Here is a 23,306-nt window from a genome sequence, read left to right as displayed (position 1 = left end):
TACACATACCCATTCCATTTAACAACTCCAACAAAATAATGATCAGAACAGTTACATGTGACAACAGTCAACCTTCAGACTTATAATCTTTTTTTTTTCTTTTTTATAGTAAACCTAAACAGCTAAAATGCAATGGGGCATGTGTTGGAGGCCAGAGGAAGTTTCACACTAGACTGCAGTATATGTATTTCCAGTAGCACTGCATTGTCTGATAGTCTGAGTAGTTGCAACAATGTGCTCATTATGAATTGGGTTCAGGAGGTTCTGTTGTACTCCACTCTCAAGCACTGGCTGCATGCAGCCCACCTGGAATGCCTGGTTCAGCTCAGTTTTCTCCCTCTTAGCTTGTGGCTCTCCACTTTCATCCAGCTCTTCATCTATTTCACTTTCAACTTCACTGCCCTCATCTGCAGAAACAAACCAGCATGTAACTATCACAAAGCGAGAATTTTCTGATACAAAGCTCTTTATTTTTTAAGTAAGAGTTGAAATGCAGGGGAGCAATCTGATAAAGCACAAACTGAAAATTAAAATTTTAATGGAAAAAAGTTAACTGTTATCTCAAATAGATAAACAGATTCAGGTTTGATCACTTGAGCTACACACTTTTGATGTGGAAAAAACAACTGCAGTCTTAAAAGGTCTAACAAACAATGTTACCTCATATTCAGAAACACCTCATTTCCAAAACATGATGAACAAGAGTTGTTACTTTTAGGTACAGATAGGGAAACTGAGGCAAGGAGAGTTGTGGTCATTGACCCCAAATTTTGACAAACATTTTCATAGTCACTAGTTGAGTATTCTTAGGTCAAATCACCCCAAATCACTCAATTAGTCAGTGTAAGAATGCATGCCAAAACAGGACATGAAGAGAATATAAGGAACTAATTTCTCCCTGACTACATGCATACAATTCTGCTTCTTGACTTAGCAAAACATTCACTACAGTTAAACATTCATAAGCATACTCTTGTCTTTCTTTCCACAGCTGTTACCCTCCCCCATCCTATTAGTTATAACAAAATTTGCATAAAAATTGGAATATTTATTTGTGACAATGTTAAACATCTTTAAAATATTCCTATTGTAAAGCAAAGCTACAATATTCCAGCATTATTACATGTGGCATATTACATACCATAGCTATTGTATTATATCAATGTATCCATACAGCATATACATGCACTTTAAAAGATGATACAACTCTATAAATTCTGTTTCACTATGTTTTTTAAACATAAGGATTTATTTTGCTCAGAGATACATTAGCTCTACACAGAATTATACTCTGGAAATACCAAAATGCTTACCTTTATCCATATTTCCAGGGGACACAGCATTTAAATCACCAAACTGCAAAATAAACAATAAAAAAAAATGGACACAGTCTTAAGCAAATGTGGACTTACAATATCTATGATGTAGGAAATCTGTGCTCCACTGGTTTGATGGTTGCATTCATTCAATGTATAATCTTAGCTGCAGCCACATGCATAGCAGAGCAATTTCCCATTCCATTTCAGTCTTGTGCTTATTAAGACAATTATCACTAAGTAAACCCTCAAAAATTAGAATGGAGAAGTGCAACCTTTTTAAAAGATTGTTTCCTCAGGGCCTTTGTTGTTTGAAGTGAGCTATTTCTGTGTTTTATAAAGCCATACATTATAATGGATGTTCATTCTGAACTGCCAATATTATAACAAAAAAACTCTCTTTAAAATTTCCCAGGCACCATTTTAATTGTGCTGGAAAAAATTGAAGTATGTCACAGTGTTGTTATTCTACCTGTAAGGCAGATGAAAGGTACTGCTGAGAAAGGGTTCACAACCTGGTAACTGATTGACATCAAAATCCAGACCTTTTAAAAGAAACTGCATGTCAGGTAGAAACCTTCTTCCCTTTCCTTCCTCCATTTTCTCTTGTGTGAAATTTGGAAGAGTAAAATGCCACCAATGGATATCAAAGGAAAAGCACAATGTTTAGATAGATGCATTTCTAAGCATAAATGATGATACCAGTCTTTTCCAGAAGAATTTTGCCAATGCCTGAGTCCAAGGGTGGAAGATAGGAAGGGAGAAGTATGAGAATGCTTTTCTCAGTTGCAACCGGTCATACTGTTCTACAGTGCTTGTTGGACTGTAATCTTACTTTATTTCAGCCATTGAATACACAGGGGCCTAAGAAGACATGCATTTCAGGCCTTATTTCTATTCTGCCCCTCACCTCCAAAAATTTTGCAATACTTACTTCCTCATAGTATTTCCATCTTCAGTCTCGTAAAATGTTTACAAGGCCCTATGCTACATTTATGTCTAACATATAAAGTCTGCTGAGACAACAAGAATGTAGTAACTGCATACTTGTGTAGTACCTTCTGCAAATGTAAGGCAAGAAATGTAAGACCCTGTATACTGATTCTGGGTCTTTCTACTAAGTAGAGATGTTTAGTTTTTCTGAAACATGTCATGACACATGATATAAAATAATTTGACAAAGCAGGCTGAGACATTTTCCAACTTCTCTTGAAAGTATATAATCTCTTTATAATATTTAATAGGTCTATCAATATATCTTGTGGGAAGAATGACAACTCAACTAGCAAAATTACCTGCAATTTATAGGTAACACAGAACATGATAGAGTGACTTGTAAGTGTAAAAAGGTAACAAATCCGTGCTATTAACGATTTAGCATATTTTCAAATATATCCATTTTCCAGCACCTTTGAAGCATTATTCTTTGGGAACTGTTAATGCTTTCCTTACTGTCTCACTCAAAATAAAAGGAAGATGAACTACTGAAAAAAAGAGGGATAAGAGAAACTTTGCTTGCAGATGCCACAGCTGAGTATAAAAAATAGTTATGAATTGAGACTTTTTAAACCAATAGTGTTTGAAACAACTGTATGAAAATCAAATGTGTTGTAAACCTCTACATATGTCAGTACTGCTATATGAACAGGTCTGTACAAGCCAAAATTCTGCATGTAAACCAGCCTTCTTATGTCAAAGAAGGTACACATTTTGTGTGGGAGTTATGTGTGCAAATGCATGTAAACAGATCCACAGAAGTAACATTTTCCTATTACTATGCTCTTTTTTATTTTCACATAAAATATTCAGGTCTCAAAAAGTGGAAAATGGTTGTAGGTTGATCAACATTTTTCAAACTATGCACATGAATCTATGTGCAGGTTCATAAAAGAACAAATTCATTTAGACACAATTGATTTTAAGAATTGAGTGTGATTTTAGTACTCTTACTGAATGAACCAGTGAAACAAGTTTGAAACCACTGTATATATTTGTAACTCAATCTATTGTGATACGGCAGAACATCCTACCATTCTTAACATGCTTAAAAATGTGCAAAAACACTTACTCCAATTCATCACTAAATCTATCAGTCTAGTCTCTTACATATTATCTTACCTCTCCCATAACTGCAATAGGTGTTTCTCCTGTTGCCTGAGCAACACGATGTTCTACTAAGTAAAACATGTATTCATCGTAAAGCAAGCGGATCAGATGAAAAGAGCCAAAGCTAGCAGCACTGCGCAAGGTTAAATCCCGAATCACCATTGAGCTATTCAAAAATAAAAAATATATATATGTTTATGCATTATATGCCACAGCCATTTTAACATTTATCCATGTATACAGACATTTCACCTCAAAACCCATATTCTCAAAAGCAACATCATCCTCAAATGTCTGGTTTAAAGGGATGACCAGGAAAGGACAATCATTTGCTTTTCTCCTTTCTCTGAAGGTACCGTTGGACACCACTTAAGAAATAACTAGACTAGTTTGGTTTTGGTGTTGACCTATGCATAACTACCACTAATTAAGCAAGTGTAAACTAACTTGAAAGAAACTTTGTTGGAAACATAAACAACTAAAATGGTAGAGAAAACTATTTGATTTTAAAGAAACTATTGCTTAAATAGTGTCTGTTGTGTCAATCTTTCCAGGGTAATGCTTTTAATTGCCGGAATTTAAAAAGCTTTTATACTTAGAATTCAAAAACTATAGACTTGTGTGTTCATATTATATCTTGGTTATCTTCAGCAAGCAGTTGCTACATACAGGTTCAAAGAACAAGGTTTACTCTGATAACTGTTTCAATAAGCAGCTAACATGGAATGCTTGTCTTAATGTTCTTTTCATACATTAAAAACAACTTTTGCCTTTCTTATCTAACAAACATTGATGCCACAATGTTTTAATAATTGATATTAAAAACAGTGACTTAAAAACTGCATAGTTTTTTAACCAAAACAATTCATAATATGTTTCTAACTCTGGACAAAATTACCTGCATTCATTTTCAGATGGCCTTTAAAACAATAAACAAGGGTCATTTTCTGATAGCCCCGCATTCAAGGTTAATAACAGAAGTCCTCTGAAAAGCCCCCATGTTTTTCATGATGTACCAAGCCACTGTTTGATATTAGGTTTGTCAACTTCAGTACAATGCACAATTCAGAAATTAATAGAATAGTTAGAATGTTTTAAAATCTATTAAATACTACCTGTAGAAAGACCATTTTAACAGAAATTGCCGTGCTGCTTTAGGAAAGCTGGGTCTTCCTTCATACGGTTTCAGTGCTTGCATCATTACATTATCAAGCCAGGCAGCCCACTGCTCCAGAGTGCTCTGCTGTTGAAGAGTCATCTTGAAATCTGTTTCAAGTCTCTGAACCATGTTGTCATCACACTGGCACACCCAGGAAGCCTGCTCCTGTTATAGCATATGGCAACTCTTGAATTGACAGTACATAAGCCAAAGCACACAATGTAATTGTAGCTCAAAGGTTAAGCTCTTCAATGGATGAAAGAGACTGGACCCACTTACTAGACAGACTAATAAGTACTTTTTATTTTATGTCTATTGAAATTTTGTTGAAAGGAAATAGGTGGGAAAAGCATAGCATAAAAGAACAAACATCAAATAAAGAAATTAGAATGAAAAATGTAAACAACTGAAGTTTCCTGTTCCCCACATTCATTTGTGAAAAAAGGCTTCTACTTTTGCAATTTTTCTACTGAAATACTTATATCTTGTAATTTTTTTCTTGGATTTCAGGCAGGGCAAGCAGGAAGAAGAGTCAAATGCTGGGGACTAAAGTAATAAAAGAAGTAATAAAAGAAGTGAGAAATCAAGTGCAACATTCCCTTTTGATCTGAAGAAGTTAAGCTTAAAGAAAAATCCTGTTACATCATCTTATAAAAGAAACTTTGTACAAAGCAAACAAGGATTGTTTGCTGACTCTAAAGAGTAATAGATTACACATTACTTAAAGACAACATAAGCTCACAACATGTGAGTGGAGAAACACAGTATGCATACAGTAACTAGCAATTTAGTCAGTGTTACCAAGTTTAAATAAAGTTAACTGTTCAATTCAGAAAATGAGAAAAAAATGACAGCTCACTAACTGCAAGCCATTTCCATTTAAACTTTAGTTGTCATGTGCCAAGTTAACATCTCATTCAGAGACTCTGTATCCATGTCAACATATTAGTGTACGTAATATATTGTACCTCTGGTCAAGAACTCTTGACCAGATTTCTATTAAGTGTGCTGACAAGTACATTAAAACACTTGTTCACAATTAAGAGAAACAGAGAAGTAATCTGAATATGAAGTAATCAGGAATCTGAAACCTTTGCTGGCCAAAAGGACTAAAGTAATTTTCCTCAGACAAGCAAAAACACGTAGAGAAATTAAGCTTAGTAAAAACATGAATTTATGCTCTATAGGTTCTAAACATACTAATCGAATCCATTACTCAGGAGAGGTTTTTAAATTTAGGCAGAGGCACACAGAAAAAACATACTAATGCATGGAGTTTTAAATAATGGAGACAATCTGCACTGACACTTCTATGCATTTAATAACATTAGCAGACATTCAGAAGATACACTACTGAGATCTAATCCTAAAATATAATTTTTGCTATTAGTAAGACATGATTTATTGTTACCCATTCTAAGAAAGTATTTGCTCTGCATTTGCATAGAACTTGGAAGAATATGAGCATTTCAAGAGAGTAAATGGAAACAGGTAATGGTTCTGAGCTCTTACCTTTCTAAAGCATTAAGCTGTCACATTTGGACTGAGTCATCATGTATATGAATGAGCAAAATATTAGCACTTGACATTTCTTGACAGAATGATGCCTGACAATAACATTCAAAACTACAGAGGAAATAACACATAAAAACCCCCTGCTATTCAAAACTAAATTTTACCTGAACATTGGCAAAATCAACACGGTTGAGATCATTGAGCATCTGGTTGATTTGAGAAGTATTTTGAAGCACAGCACGAGCTGCTTGAGCCAGGTGATTAAGAGATGTGTATCTTCGCAGAGTCTGGGCAAAGGCACTTACAGCGGCAACCTATAAGGAAATTTATAATTTTTAAATATTGTACTCCGTAGATCAATTCTACAAATTGAGTCTTGACTATGTTAACAGTGTATATTAATGAGTCATCATATTTGAATTATACCATGTAGCAGATCAAATAATATTATTTCCTCTCCCATTATTTGATGCTTGATGCTAAACATGAAATTTAGCATTAAAGTTAAAATGCTTCTCCTTTTAGATGCTATTGCCCACTTGGTTTGCTGCTGCAAGAATAGTGCTTCAAGTTTTATCTACCTTGGTTTGTATCATCCTCTGTGGAATATTGTTCATGGCATTTGAAAGCCAACCTTCAAGGCTTTTTGCAAAATTGCGAATGGCTTGGGTCAAGGCACCTGTGCATTGGAGAATAAAAACAGAATGAAAAGAAAGCAGTGCACCTGTCTTGAAATGTTTTGCATCCTCAGAACTCTTTGTACTCAACTTTCAGGTCTGCTGCATTTACTTCCTAGACAAATTTAGTCTAGGATCAAAATGCCTCACTGAGATAAAGATTACACAATAGTAATTTTAGTTTTGGTTTAATAAGCAGTTTAGACTTCTTCACCAGACAATCTTCCAAAGAAGTTTGTGACTTAGCAGTATTGTTTGGGGTGCTCCTATACAAGAACAACACTAATATGCAGCAGTCATGATGGAAGTTTCCATTACAAACTTGCAGCTTTTCATTTTACCTAAGCACCTCTTTTAAAAAGCAAAAGTCTGGGGAAAAATCCACTTATAGGAATACTGCAGTTTCCCCAAATAAATCCAAAGTAATCTTAAACTATGTCATAGTGCTGCTTAACTCAGTTTTAAAGAATTAATTCTGTTCATATGGACTGCTTGAGCATCATCAATAAGCAAGATACAGGAGTGTGTTTCACTGACAGAAAGTGGAATTATTCAAATGACTGAAATCTGTGTGCATTTTGTTTCTTTTCTATGGCATCCACAGAAATGCTGAATGGCTGACAGATTTAGAGAGACACTGAAGAAGCCCCTACAGTACTCCACATTACTAAAACCAGAAATTTTAATTTTTCAAAAGAGGGCAGGAAGTATTGTCTGAAGGAACAGTACCTGGAAATAAATAACTGTACCTTCTGAGTGATAAACCCAGCCTTCCCATGCCTAACCCTTGCATATTGACATAACAGCACAACACTCAAACTGCTGCAAAAAGTAGGAGACAAAAAGAAAAAGTTTCTGAAGACTAGTGGAGAATGAATGCAACTACAACAGTGAAGAGGAAAAAAACTAAGGAAGAAATACCTTTTTTAAATAAAGCTTTCTACCAGAAATGAAAACTGCCAGAAGAGAAATTGTATTCTTTGTGGTATCTTTTTCTTATGTCTTTAAACTTGCCATCATAAGCAGTAGAATCCATATTGGTAATTCTTGTAAGTCACCATACCTTTGGACACTTAGCCGACCACAGTTTGATCTCACAAAGTATCTGTGTTAGTTGAGCCCTCTTATGGTATGAGTTTTTTTTCTCCTTTAAGGCTTACACATGAAAAATGAGCTCTTGTCTTCAACCCTGTCAATCCCCTAGCTCACTTGTGCTGCTCTGTAAATTATTTCAGTGCACTTACTAATTGACTACGTATTTACTCACATTTTCTTACCTACCAGACAAGATGGAAGTAATAATGTAAATACTGCATGAATGGTTCTTAAGACATTTAAGAAAAACATGACTACTTTTTCACTTCAAGTATTCTCATTATTCCTTTTTACCCAAGTATATATATGTATGATACAAAATTATTTGCATCACTGAAATGCTGATGTCACTTAAAAATAAACATGGAAAGACAGCTCAGGCCTTAAGAAACGCCTTTAACTAGAAAGAAAAAGGAACAAATAAAAGGAATTCCAAATTCCGAAGAAATAAAAAAGCTAAAGTAGTTAATCAAGCATCAGTATTGTATAGAACCATCATGGATTTCTAATGAACTTTGGAGATATATTAAATACAGAATTTTTCTCATATCCTTAAGTACACTTGTAGCCATTACCAAAACCATAAGTACGTACATTCTTGAACTTTCAAGTTCATCTGAATCCTTTAAAAGAATCTTTGCATGATAAGCATGGTGCAAACTAAATGGCCTAAGTCATGAGGTGTTACTAGTCACACACTAAATGATGTGGCAATGGCAGTTACTGAAAGTTTGATTTGCATGAAAACCTAAAAAGCTTGACTTCTGAACCAAAACCCCTCTGACTTGTACAAAACTGAGCTTTACAATCTGTCCAATACTTTGATTTTTTGTCTGTCTGGAATTGTGTAATATGGTGTGGAAGTGTATTTTGCATAAATTTGCCACCCACCATGGAAACTAACTCACAACCAAATTTGTTACTGTTCATTCTGCCATGCTTGAAAATGCAATGTGTCCATTCTAAAGTATAATAGCTCTTGTCTGTTGCCAAGGACACTAGATAATTATGGTCTTTATCCCCAACTCCAACAAACAGCATTTCACTTTTCTTAAAAAAAGGAATTTTGATGTTTTATACACAGCAATTCTTCAGTCATTCTGCGGGTGGGTGCGAAGTATTTCAGCTGACAAATTTAATACAGAGGTTAAAAATAAAACCATTTTTTCCCTCAGAAGTATTTTTTTCTATTTCAGTAATATGTACCAACAATAGGATTTGTCTAAATAAAAAAACCAAAGAACCACTGAAGATCTAACCAACAAAAAAAAAAACCCTTGAAAAAATTATGCTTTCTTCAAGCCTCCTTCAAATTAGTATTTTTTCCTGTTTTGTCTGCTACACCCAGCTGCATTTTTGTTATATTCAATCTTAATCCATTATCTCAGTATCTTGTAATGACTGGAGATGCTTTTATTCAAAAGCAGGGGTTTAAAAAATAGTTAAGATTTTGATCATATAACAGTGAAGAACAAACTTGGAGGGTCTATCATTAAAGCAAAGCTATTTAAAAAAGCCATTTAGTTAGCTGGTCCTGAAAGATAAAGAAAATACATTAGCTGTCTTCCAAAGGTAGCTCAGTGAGTGAAATTCTGAGCAGAAAACCACTGGACTGCTCACAAAAAGGAGGCAGAAGTCTCTTAGGATGAATTTGTCCTGGGATCAGATCATGTGTTTGAATCCAACAGTCTGATAACCAGCCCCAAAACAGGAATGTCAAACACAGTAGGTATCAATTATTCAAATATGACTGGTAATTCTAGAAAGAAATAGCATGAAAAGGACGTGATGCATCTAGTTACTGATATTAATTGATTTTGCCCCATTTTCTTGAAATCCTGTATTGGCATCATACGAAGCAAGCCAGGAAGACAGCACGATGTCATTTAAACACCCCTCTAGAGACTTCCAGGCTTTACGGGAAAAGCAACTGAAAACAAGAGGAGCAGGTTTGATAAAAAACTGTGTCTGCACTACCTCTTGATTCAGAAATTAACTTGCTTTTGCAAGTGAGAATTTTCATGAAACCTATTAAATGTTCCAATTAAATTTGTGGGGGTTTCTATTATTACATAATCATTTGTGATACACTACATTACTTTAAAATCCTACCAATAGTATTGTCATTAGAGAAATAAAACCTTAAATATAAACCAATGCAAAAAAATTGCATTTTTTTTTACACAAGTAATAGTTGTCAACAATTGCATGTGTTTGAGGAAACACTTTTCTTTTATTCTGCTATATAGATGCATAAATTATGTCAATTGCTACAAAGAACTTACTCATTCTTTTAAAAAAAGGTAAAATGTGCATTGTAAATGGCAAACCTTCGTATTTTATACATTTCCAGTTTCAATTTTTTTGTATTATACATAATTTGCTAAAGCCTGATTTTATTCCACTGGCAAGTAAGAAGCCAATAAAACTTTTTGGAAGGCACAACCACCAAATATTCTTACTGAGTGCTTATTACTGCTGAAGTCACTATAGGAGAGGAGGTGTTCACAGCATGACAACATACCTTTGTCACCTGTAAAACTACTTATGGCCCTAGTTTTAAAAAAAATAATCCAAATTTTTATAGTAAGTACTGTTTTTTCATTGGAAGAAGATAATACATAGGAATCATGAGGTGTTTAGAGGGTTGCTAAAATGATTTCTTCATAATATTTAGGACAGTATATGTGAGACAAGTACTTAATGAAGGAGCTCAACTTTCTTCACATAAATTTGTTTTCTACCAAAGATAACCATAAAAATACACTGCTAGAGCAATGACAGATTCTAGTAAAATTAAATTTGAAAAGAATGCTCTATTCCTGGTAATGGTGGTATGGCTGTACAATCACTATGTCATGCAGGATGTATGACAGGGAAACAGTAGATTGGAGTAATAAATTGGATTAGGAGTGTCTCATTGACTTAACAGTTACTAGAATTTATTTCAGCAGTCAGGGACAAAGGACCACCTCTCCAAACATGGAATCACATAGAACAAAGTTCTCTTCCTGACTAATCAAGAATTAATATGTTATGTTTGAACTGAAAATTACTGAATTTAGTGGAAGGACTGACTGACAATAGTGCATACTGCCACAGAGCCACAGGACTTCTTTCTACCAGGCATCCTGGAGCCAGGGTAAAAGGAAAACGTTTTTACCTGATGATGTAACAGATACAAAGAAGTACATTTAATATGAAATTTTATACTAAAAACTGGATCTACCAACTTTCAGAATGCCTTGAATTCTGAAAGTTCAATTCCTGAATTCCCAGCACAATTACTTATACAAAAAAATGGAAAAACTCTACACAGTATTTTGTAACTTTCAAACATTTTTCTTAAGCTGCCCTGTGAGGCACAAGCATACCTCCACCATATACATGCTTGCAGAAAAATCCTTACACACAAAATGTTTCAGGTGTTGAACTTACTAGGAATAGGTCTAAGGACATCAGGAATGAGAATCTCCACCAAAGCCTGGTACATCACATGGTCACAGTTACACATCCATTTCAGAATAGACTCATTCTTGCACAGAGTAATCAGCTTTGCTTTAGGAAGTCGACTTTCTATTTCACTCAGATTGCTGGTGTTAAAAAAAAAATGTATCAAATTAATAAATGACAATACATTCATGGCACCTATGTGCATGGTTTAGCAGCTAACATGGCAGTGCTAGGTTAACAGTTGAATTTGACTTTTCTGACCTAAAGTTTCCATGATTCCATGATTGACAACTGGTAAAAACCGTGTTGTTAAAATGTACTTTTTTTATACAAGCATTATAGATGTCTCAGCTGCACCCAATATAACTTATTTACACATTGTCTCATGGATTTAAGAAATGTCTCCAAAATTCTCCTACAATTCATAAATAGTGCAGATGTCTGAATGATCCTTTTGGCTTAAAAGAAGTGGATCAAATATTGGGAAGAGACACCTTCACTGTAGTTGTCCATGCAACGTACTCCCATGGATGACACAACTGCTTCAAGACTGCCCTCTGGAATACATCCAGGCTATACAAAACTGCCAGAAAACATAAATATAATTTGGAAAATAATAATAATATAATAATATCAAGAGACACATTAAACAAAGAGAAACATTTACGGACCTTGGTTCATTAACAGGAGTGCCATCAGGTGGAGCAGAAGGAGAATAGCGCCAGAAAGTTTGCCACAATTTTTCTATCAGGCTGAATTGAAGATTAACAACCACATCCAGTATTGCCTGAAGAAAATAAAACACGAGATCATCTTCTCTTTTAACCAGAATCCCTCCACTCCCAACTCCAACTAGATCTACAGGTCTTTTCCTTCATCACATAGTAGAACCAAGGCAAACGGTACATTTCTCAAGTTATAAATGGTATCTGATTTAACACTTTTGATATCCATAACTGTCCAGCACTATACACTGTTGTGTGTAGAGACTTGCCTAAGGCTTTCATGGAAACCTCCAGGAACCAGTATGGGCTATGCAAACATATCAGAGGAATTTAAGCACAGAAAATATTTACTGCTACTGCAAATAAAAAAGTAAACCTGACATGTTACTCCTCTTCACAATGCCTCATAAGTTGGAAGCACCTTGAAGAATTATTTTCAAAAGACATATTGTTCAGTATCAATTGTGGCTTAAATGTCTCAATGTTTCTCTGATATGAAAAAAAAAGCTACTGCTTTTAAGGTAAAAGAAAATAAAATTATAATCTAACCTGATTTACGTTTCCTGTTAATGAAACCAAATATCTGTTTGCACAATCTAAAGTCTAACATTCTGAAAAACAATCTAAAGTCTAACAGTCTATGTCTGAAAAACATACATGTATTCTTTCTCCATATCTGTTACATATTACTCTTTCCCCTGTTAAAGGGAATCCTCCAGAAAACCCTTTTTGCTAGCCTTTTCAATGAGATAAGTAAAATATCGTGGGGAAAGTCACATGCCACTATCATGGCTGCAAAATATTTGGCACTATTCTCCTCTACTGGCCTTCAGTAAAAGTCATGAACTTTCAAAAATAAATGGTTTATAGGAAATACCTCACAGTGCTCTCGATAAAGGCTCTGTAGAGATTTGATGTCCTCAAATGTAGTACCATCTGGCAGAGAAGATATTTCAACTTCTCCAAACTCTGGCAGTACTCGAGATGCATCTGTTGTCATGACAACATAATGAAAGAGATGCCAGTTGCAGCGTGGTTAAAAAAATATAAGGATTATTAAAAAAAAATAATTTCAAAAGGGCATAATATACTAAAAGGAAAGTATTTAATATCTGTTGTATGCCAAAATACTAAATACTTTAATATTTTTCATTAAAGAAGAAATATAAAATTATACTTGAATAGATTAAAATGCTATCATGTACAGAGTATACCTATATAGAGAAGCCAACACATGCTTTTTCAGAATATTACAGGGTGCAAGAAAATATGTAGAGTCAGTGCAGGAGAAACTAATCCTTGAATAAATTTTTTGTTGTTTAGCTGAAGAGTTTCTATGAAGCCAGGTGTGATGTGGCTTAACAAACTCAGTATACATTTCTACTTGACATTTACTAGACTCCAAGTAGAGCTAATGTGTGTTTTTACTATTTGCCACAAATGTTTCCAAGAGACAAGCTGGTAATAAAAAAATACTGGACTGAAAGGTATCTGGAAAAGAAGATTCAAAACATTTTAATGCTACCCTTATGCTCCAAGTGGTTTTAGTAAAAGCAAAATCAGGCCAAAGGATTTGGTGGTTGAAAATCCCAATCAAATAACCCTACACTAACAGCATACTCTATCAGCACAGCCAAGGACCCTTTGTACATAAACAACTAAATTATGATTTGTTTCTGTGACTGGAATACATGCTTAACTGAATCAACAAATACATAATTTGGGTATTTTTAAACATGACCTTTAGGGTTTCAGTTAAAACTATTTGTCTCTTTCCCCTTACAAAACTAGAACACCCTTTCAAAACAGCCAGGGGTGGCTAACCTGCATAGTAGTGCAGTGCCATTCTTCTACCCCAACTTTCATGAAATAAAATGCACTGTAATGCACATGAAGGAAACAACATTCATAGCAGGAATTTCAATATGCACATTTATTATAATTATGCAGAGCAACTTAATTTATGTAATATGGAGTAAATCTCACCCTATTTTTCCTTTTACACTTACATGATGCATATTAAATATTATATAAAGTTCACGTGTAATTGTTGGGGGTTGGTTCTTTCCCTTTTCCCTCTGTGGAATTTTCCCCATTGCCATGCTAAGATACCTGTTGACTGGGCCCTGGTGGCAAGGGGGAGCGGAGAGAAGAGGGAAACCCCTCAATATCCAAACATCCAGAAGAGCAGACAGAAGGCTCTGGCTTGGCCCATTTCCCCCGCGGAGTTCAGACGAGAAGGACGATCGCTGCCTCAGCTCCATCCCTTCCATCCCAGCGCCAGGAGCCATCCTCACTGCTGTCAGACCCTGCCCTGCTGCCTTCTTGCTGTAACCTGCCACCATCCAGCACTCTGCTGAGCACCAGGACCCACACCGTGAGTGGAGGGCTCTCTCCCCATCTCTCTCTCCCCCTGGGACAGCGCTGCCATCACCCCCAGCCCTCCTGCAGCTCTGCGGGACCCGCCCGCCCCCAGCACCGGGAACTGCAGCTCAGGGAAAAGGTGCCTGCAGCCAAAAAACACTGGGACTGAGTTACTGTTCTGTTTGTGGGTAATTTCATAGCTGTTGTTGTTCTTGTTTGTCTTGTTAGATATACTAGTAAAGAACTGTTATTCCTACCCCCATATCTTTGCCTGAGAGCTCCCTTAATTCCAAAATTATAATAATTTGTAGGAAGGAAAGATCACATTCCTCAGTTCAAAGGGAGGCTTCTGCCTTTCTTAACAAACACCTGTCTTTCAAACTAGGACAGTAATTTAAGTGCCTTTCTGTTCTGTTAAGAGTAAGGACTTTAGAGAGGGCATGATAACTTCAGAAGCAACTATTTTACTTGTCTGGCTGGACATTCACTGTGACAATAAATTTCGTCTCATTTATATAGCAGTATAAAACTTGCTTTCATACCTAGAAACTGCTGATGATGTTGACTTTGGGCAATTACAGTTTGTTCAACAGATGTGCCTGTCTGTTGACTACTTCCTGTGAAGCCATCTGCAACTCCATCCACTTTCTGCATAGGCTTATACCTGCAAAAATATCAAGTACAAAATTATCCTTTCTGTTTACTTCTTCATAAATGGAACATACAGTTTGATTTTTCCAACTCAAAATAAAATTTTCAGGACAAGTGACAAAATAATTTAGAGATTCTTACTTACTTGGTAAATAACAGAAAAAAAAAAACCACTAAGGGAAGCTCGAGTGTCAACAGTGCATTACAGAATTCACGAAGGTGGTACTCCAATTACTGGTAGAATTTAGCTTAGTAACAACATATTGTAAGACCAGCAAAAGAATACCAAAAAGGATCAAATCCTTCCCTTTCCACACAGCCTGACATAATTTTGCAATACCAATGCAATGTTTCATTCATTTTAAGAAGAAACAGTATTACTGTCTGAGGATAATGAAGACTTCAACATGAGCACTGAGATACTGAAGTTATGCAAATACAAAAGGTGCATGGTTCCCAAAAAAAGAAAAGGAATGAAGAAAAATTATGTATGGCTTACATTCAGTCTACAGCTTTGCTGAAGAGAAATGTTTATTCAATTAGATGTGTCTAATAGAAATGGTAGAACTGGCATAACCACCCAGAAAAAATATATTGACTGCAATTTACCACTAATTTAAAAGAAAAAAAGGACTACTAGAAATACTAATAAGCTGACAAAAGAGCAATATTACCATAATAATGAAATTACAATATTCATTCTTTTAGTTCTCTCTTAGCAAGTCCTGCTAGAATTTTTAAATACACTTGGATAATGATGTTATACATATTGTTATGTATATATGTTACATTGTTATATATATTGTTATATGTATATATATAAGTATATACACATGTCATATGTGAAACACTGATGTTAAATCCAAAGCCTCCTATGACACAGTATTTTCCATGTAACAGCTACCTATTCTGCACAATGGTACCTTGCAGTTCCCACCCCTCATCAACACCTTTACAGATTCTTACAGGAGACCTTAGGGTTGGTGTAAATTGAGCCTGAACTGGGCACATGTTGGTGTAGGTGCATGTGTGTAAGTGCAAAACATGGGACACAAAAGTATGCACTAAGAGCACACAATACCATATGTGTGATTTTGTTCAGACATAATCAAGGAATATCACATAAGTTAAGAAAATTAAGCCAAACATATACTTAGGTAAGGAAAAATAAGGGAACTGTTCAAGACATATGGTGGTGTTAAATAAAATAATCAAGCAAATAATACAATAAGAAATATCCAGTCCTAACAGCTATATAATGAAATTCCAAGATCACTTTTTCATAGTGAATCACAAAGAAAAGAGATGTGACAATGTTTAGCTGACTGGCATAATTTTTCCAGAAATAATTCTAGTTAGACCTTTTTGGCATATGTTTTGGTGCACATATGTGATTTTGAATACAAGTGAATGAAATGTCTAAGTGAATGAGATTGAGGGTGTAAAATAAGCTTGCTGTGAGATTTTGTAAATATCTATCATCATTCCTCAATATATAATCCTGCCATTGTGTTTGTAACAAGCATTTTCTATGTGATGTTACTATGAGACATCTCATGCCCCTGTATTGTGCTCAACAAAAGATAGTTAAAAACATGTATCTTACCATGAGCCTCCATTAGTGTTGCAACTAATCTGTACTGTCTGGAAATGACAGTGAAACCATTTCAGACCAAAGTGATCTTTGTGTCTGAAGTTAAAGTTTGAAGTTGTGTTCTCCGTATCTCAGTTGTGTACAAGAACACAAAATATTCCCCTAAAATATTTTATTTTAGGGTAATAAGGGTGGCTAGTGACACCAGTCAAATCAAAATTAATTTCAAAGAAATTTGCTAATTTCCATTATTTCCCATAAAATTTTCTGTTTAAAGTAGTTTTTAACATTCATATTCACACATTCTTTCACCACCAGTACAGTCCTGTAGACTGCTTTCAACTACTTCTGAGCTTTCACAGGTTCCTCGGGAACAACAGATTCTAAGGGAACATACTTACATTGCACTTGGAGGCAAACCATTGTGGTCACATTAATTCTTCACAAGGGAGATGAAATAACTACCAAGCAACTTAATAGTAATATTACTAGTTCTCTGTTAAGAAGTGTGAGCATAAAATGATAGAGCAATGAAAAAAGTAGGAATGTTTGAAATGAAAGCTCTTACTTCTTTTATTCAGCTTGTGGGACAAGAATTCAATATACTGAAGAAGAATCCATTCATATTATAGGTAATTTTATTATTATTTATTTTCTGTAAATTTATGAAAATTTCTAGGTAAATATTCTTTCATGTTGACTGGTGCCTGGAATCATTGACATCCACTGGGTATCCAGCACACTTTTACTTTCACAGCAGAAAAGCTGAACAGGAATTCCAACTTGTCCATATAAGAAAAAGTAACACCTGATGAACTACAAATAGTAGTGATTAGTTGTGTTTCACACTTTACCTCTGTTTCTGCTGCATGGGCTGTTGTCTCATGGCCATATATTGCATGTCCTCTTGTAGTCTATTAAGAGGAGAGTCTGGCTTGACACGAATCCCATAGTAATGATATTTGGAGTTCCCCCTTTATAAAAGAGCCAGAATTAAAAAAGCAGTAATACCAGTTTTACATATTTACATTACATTTACTTTACAATTTACATCGACTAGAAAATAAGACACACAAATCAGATCTGGCTCTCCTGTCACACCTGTTTTACGTGAGTGTCATTTTACTACCTTTGAGAAATTAATTCACTCTCTTAAACAAATATTATCAGCATATTAACTTGCATTCCACTTGAGTAAGAAAAATAAAATGCAAATAAATACAACTTATCTAGTAATGGGCAAGCAGTATTCCTAGTGATTTCCAGAAGGCAAGTTATGTTTTATTTGTAATGAAAAAAATGTGAAGTGTAGTTTCCAAAATATAAACACATAAACTGTCAAAAGCAGAAGAAATAAAACTATAATAGCATCTTAAAAAAAACATAAAACTGTTCAACATGAAGAAACAGAACTGACGGAAAAACACTAGTATTTTAATGCAGGTCCTACGTATTCTTTTGTCCAGAAGACAGGTTTCTTATTCATAATTATTACCTTTATTTTTTTATTATGATTCATTATTTCAATTGCACAAACCTAGTTCCAAGTCTTCTGGTCCGTAGTCCCATGAAGATTGACCGTATGAGTTTTCCAAAGGAGGCAGCATTGACTGGATCCAACTTGTGCTCCTGACAGTGTCGTAAGTAATGGTTGTAAAGGGTACTTCTTGGAAGGCTCACTCCTTCTGCAGTTTCATAGTTGTCTAAAAGCCATTGAAGCTATATCACATGTAAAACAGAAAAAAACACAACCCTATTATATACTTTATTAAAAATAATGTAGCCATACAGCATTAACTTCTGACAGTTAGAACCACCCTTCAGTCCTACCAAAAATTACTTCCTTCCTCAGAGTGTCTTTAAATGTTAGTTCAACAATAATGCTTTAATATCTTCAGAATTACCAGTAAATAGCAGAACTCATTGTACTTGAGACCTCAGGAAAGTGTCCTTTTCTTAAAATATTTTTAATTCAATACCACACATCAGTATATGATAAAGGTATCTATGCTTTGGAGACAAATAGTACAAAGAAACAAATTAATTATTAATGTAATACACATAAATTGCAGAAAACAAACTCCTTGGACACCATAGGTAGTTAATGTACTTGTAAACCTGAAATATGATACTATTTATCTTTGTCTGTTATTAAAAAACATGAAGATAAACGTAAGAAAAAAGCTACTGCATAAAAGTCAAAGACCTACTTAGGTAACATTGCAAATAACTGGCACATCTATGAATAATTAGGGATACAAACCCTATCAGCTGTAGCCTGCTTGCCTTTGACTTCCAAACAGCACGGAATGAGTTTCTTGGAAATACAGTGATCTTTTCATGTAATTGTGGTAGATAATTAAAAACATGCAAGAAGAGACTTTATGTAACATCACTGCATGTTCTAAGTACAGCACACTCATTAAATACCTCTAGCTGTTGTTGATATCCAAAAAAAGTTAAAAGAAAAATTTAATACTCCTAGATTTAATATTAAAGGAAAATCACAAAATATATCAAAACCAACACAGTCTGAGAATATACTAAATTTAATTGTTTTACTTTTTGGTGAGTCAGCATTTTCTTTATTTTTCCAAGTACTTGTCATGGATGCCTAGAATTTTCTAAGCTCTAGAAAAATACAGAAATAAGATGCAAATGCTTCTAAAACATAAAATTTTTAGCTTGGCTTGCAGGAAAATTTTGCACTTCAAATAAGAAAATGAAGAATTACAGTTAATCATCTTACCACATCATTGTTTTCTATGTACTAACATTCAGAAGTGCTTCCAAACTGAGCACCTGTCATTTTGAAATAAAGCTGAAGAAAAGGTATAATTGTAAACATCTGTGTTTTGTGTGAAAGTATTTAACTTAATTCACTAGTGATCTGACATAGGCCTGTCTTGGCATACAAACAAAGGTAATTATAACTTTCAATGGTTGCAATCTATCCACATTAAAAATCAGTTATTACATCTCAATTTTTATTAATACATTTATGTAACATATGTCATATATTTTTACATCTAGAATTGAATCAGAACGATACAGAACGTGAACTACTTCTGCCTTCCCCAAGGGGAAAAACTCTGTCAATCCCTAAAGACTGACAAACAAAAAATAATTATTTTGTAATTAAGTTCTGTATGTAGCATTAAAGATATTTTCCTCCAGATGGTTTATAATCTATTATTAATCACTCTGAGTGCACTTCATTAATTATATGAATTTCTAACAGATGTTATTTCAAACATAACTTGCATTATTCAACACACAAAAAACCCAAATCAAAAGTTAAGCTCAGTATAAGAATCTTTGCTCTTGGAATGAGTTACTTGGTAGCAAGGGCTTGAAATCCTTACTTGATAGAACATAGTCTGGAAGAAAAAGTGCAGTTAACTCATGATTTTAAGAGAAAATTGAATCCAAACATTATTTTAAACAACTTTAAAAAAAAAAAAACCCAAACATTTTTCTACCAAGCTGAAATACAATTTTAAAACTGTTCAGGTTTGAGTCCTGGCTTTGTAGTACTGACCATAATGTATTGGTATAATGGAGAAAGGTAGGAAATATTTACAGAGCTGGACCTGTTCAATTGAGTATGACTTCAATTAAGCTGCAATGTTTATAAAACACTCAACCATCAATTAGCTGAATAATTTGATGCCATCCAGAAATACATCAAGAAACAAAACAAAACAAAAGAGGAGAAATTTTAAGGACAAACTCCTTAAAATGAGAACTCATGTATTCAAGAAAAAAAATCCTACAAAAAACCTCATTGAGGTATTAAAGGGTGAAAATTTAAATCCCAAACTAAAATATTTCCAAAAATTGATTTATCATCTGCAAAATGTACAAGTTAATTAAAATCACAATTTAGAATTCTATTTTAAAATCTCTTAAACCAATTATTTTAATAAATGCCAAACCAAACCATTAGTAGGCAAGTTCAAGGAAAGTTTAAATAGACAAAGTGTACATCTACACTTGCACTTCCTTTACACTGTCCTTGAATTTAAATGCAATAAGCATTGCTTTAAAAACAGATAAAAACATCCTGTAGGCTTGATCTAGATTCTAAATTTCTTTCAAAATTACCAAAACCAGGAAAGACTTATTGCCACTAAAATATGTACAAGGGTTGTTTTAAATTTTTCTTTCCCCACAGAGTCAAAGATATATCCCTATCACAGTATTTTTCACAAAGTTCAGTCAAAAAATACCATGATAAGTCTTCACAGCTGGAAAGACTGTGATCTTCTGTGCAAATCTTGTTATTAGGAAGACACCGTGAATAGTGCCTACAACTGAGAATGAGTGAAACAGTTTACTGAGCCACTGCAGCTTATCTTGTAATCTTTCTTGGCTTTATACAAAGACTATGGACTTCCTATCAGGTTGAAGCAGAAACTTAAGTAGTTCTCGTGTTTTAAGTGTTTCCAGAGAGTTTTAAAACATTGCCAAAAAAGTTCTGGTCTGCTAAAAGTGACATTTAAACAATGATTTTCATATTATCAGTCTAATAATATAGATTATTATTGAAATATTAATAACTTTGATACTGTCTTATCTTCAAAGTAATTATTTTTGTAAGCACACAAAGTGGAACCTAAATGTCCTTGTGTATATAATTTCCTGGAACTTCTTACAATAAAGGTTTCTTCTTCCAATTTTAGGTTTAAGAAAAAAGAAAGTTTGCCTAATTTCTCCACAAAACATTCTTAATTTTAGCTTCAACAAAACCAGACCACTACAGGAAAAAAAAATCCAAAATCCAAACCCAAACCTTCAAAGCATACATTTTAAATTTGATTTCCAAAGGACAGTTTCTACCATCATATTCTACATTTAGACTGCAAACTGAATTTCAGTTTCTTCTGTAAAGCAATAAGGGTATTTGAATTTATATAAGTAAAGCTGAGAAGGAAAAAAAAGTAATATGAATACAAATCAATCAACATGGCAAAAATACAAAATTCTAAACTGCAAGTACCAACAGAAAAAATAATTCAGAAAGACTAACAACTTACAAATGAATATTATTTATATAGTATGTTTAAGATTAACTTGGTCTTTTTCCTTTATTTAATGTTATATATAATGAACTTATTGCTATATTTGGAGATCACGTTTTTGCACAAATATCTTTTAGCTTTGTCTACGAAAAGTTCTTAACTGTAAGACTTGCAGGGTAAGAACAAAGTAAAAGGCAGATGAATATGACATTTCTGTGTACTTTAAATTAAGGCGCTGCTTTCAGTTTTTACCAGGTCATCATAAGGATCCTTAGGGTTCTTACATAAGTAATTTCAAAATAAACTCTTTAGTCAAAATAAATGAAGAAACACCTAGGAATAACCTAAATATATTATTTAGGTGTGCTCTTTGTTTCTTCTCTTCCTCTTCACATGCCCCAAAATCAGTACATGGTACACAGTTCTTACATTGTCAACAATTTTATTTAAAATGCCAAAAGCCAGCTAATTTAGAATTAATTGAACCTTAGCTTGACATTTACACTGTAACCCACAAAACAGTCAAATGTTTTAACTCATCCTAACACAGGTGTAGAGCATAGGAAACAGGTAACACTCTGCAATATACCATAAAGACATTTAATCTGACAAAATAAAGCCATGGGAGGTGTAGTAGAAGATTACAAGCAACTAAGATGGGAAGATTAAGAGCAAAAAGTAATAATAAAATAAAACAAACATTTAGAGGCAGGCTAAGCATGCAGAACAAGCAAGAGAGAGTGTATGTGAAGAAGAGACAACTTACATGGCTGTTGAGAAGAGAGCTTCTGTGAGTGGACAGACCATCAGACTTTTGCAGTGTCTCAATCGCCATTTCAATCTGATAATAGATGTCATTAAAAAAAGGACTCAAGATGGGATAGTAAAAAAGCCTGATCAGAGAAGTTTTGACAGATTCCTTACAGATCAACAGAAATGCCTGCTTTATTCCTGGCTAGGGCATATATTTTATTTAAAGGCCTTATTCTGGAGTCCCAGTGAACACAAGCCTCCTCAATGAGGTAAGAAAGTAATTTTGCTTGTATGTATACTGCAGGATCACAGTCTCAAAGTTCATTTTACCTTCCAAGCGGCTCAGAATGAGCTCAAAGATGTAGAATTACTGGTGAGCTGCATTGAAATAAAAATAACCCAGACTGAACAAAAATATAATCACTAAAGGAAAAAAATTAAATAAAAAATCCCTGAACAATTTTCAGAAAGGCCTCCATATGTTTTCCCTTCAACTAGACCAGGAAGAAACATGCAGAGCTTGCAATAAGAATTGAATTAGAAACAAAACTTTAACTATCAGAAATCACAGAATCAAATCCCAAACCAAAGTAATTCAATAGGTTTTACACCATTAGCTTCACTGGGACAGGACATCAACCCTTAACACCTGCCAGCACCCTTTGAAGATCCCCAGCTGTCAAAGTAAATGGAAAGTCAGGAGTTATACAGACTGCAGGATCCAGCCTTTGGAAAAGCAGATTTGTTCACAATAATTTTGCTTTTAAAAAGGAAAAGAAAACACAGTAAAACTAAAATGCAAAGTAGATTTTTTTCAAATGCAAATGTATGGTTACTCTCACATCCATTTTCTTTCTTTTCCTTTAGAGTAACA

At 34.3% G+C, this 23,306-nt stretch overlaps 1 protein-coding gene across 1 annotated transcript in view; it reads right to left on the bottom strand.

Moving 5' to 3' along the window:
- Positions 1 to 14: 14 nt before the first annotated feature.
- Positions 15 to 23,306, bottom strand: part of RFX3 (regulatory factor X3) — a 100,561-nt gene continuing 77,269 nt past the window's right edge. The window contains exons 6-18 of the mRNA XM_062512814.1: positions 22,446 to 22,520; positions 18,193 to 18,374; positions 17,510 to 17,629; positions 14,953 to 15,074; positions 12,924 to 13,036; positions 11,993 to 12,108; positions 11,307 to 11,461; positions 6,678 to 6,775; positions 6,261 to 6,410; positions 4,538 to 4,746; positions 3,435 to 3,588; positions 1,314 to 1,356; positions 15 to 407 (exon numbers count right to left, since the gene is read on the bottom strand). Of these exons, the coding sequence (XP_062368798.1) occupies positions 169 to 407; positions 1,314 to 1,356; positions 3,435 to 3,588; positions 4,538 to 4,746; positions 6,261 to 6,410; positions 6,678 to 6,775; positions 11,307 to 11,461; positions 11,993 to 12,108; positions 12,924 to 13,036; positions 14,953 to 15,074; positions 17,510 to 17,629; positions 18,193 to 18,374; positions 22,446 to 22,520 (1,776 nt within the window). The 3' untranslated portion in view covers positions 15 to 168. The remainder of the gene's footprint in view (positions 408 to 1,313; positions 1,357 to 3,434; positions 3,589 to 4,537; positions 4,747 to 6,260; positions 6,411 to 6,677; positions 6,776 to 11,306; positions 11,462 to 11,992; positions 12,109 to 12,923; positions 13,037 to 14,952; positions 15,075 to 17,509; positions 17,630 to 18,192; positions 18,375 to 22,445; positions 22,521 to 23,306) is intronic.

This window comes from Cinclus cinclus, chromosome Z (assembly GCF_963662255.1).
Source record: "Cinclus cinclus chromosome Z, bCinCin1.1, whole genome shotgun sequence".
Taxonomy (NCBI): Eukaryota; Metazoa; Chordata; class Aves; order Passeriformes; family Cinclidae; genus Cinclus; species Cinclus cinclus.
The sequence above is the reverse complement of the archived record's forward strand: the minus strand, read 5'-3'. Positions and strand labels throughout refer to the sequence as shown.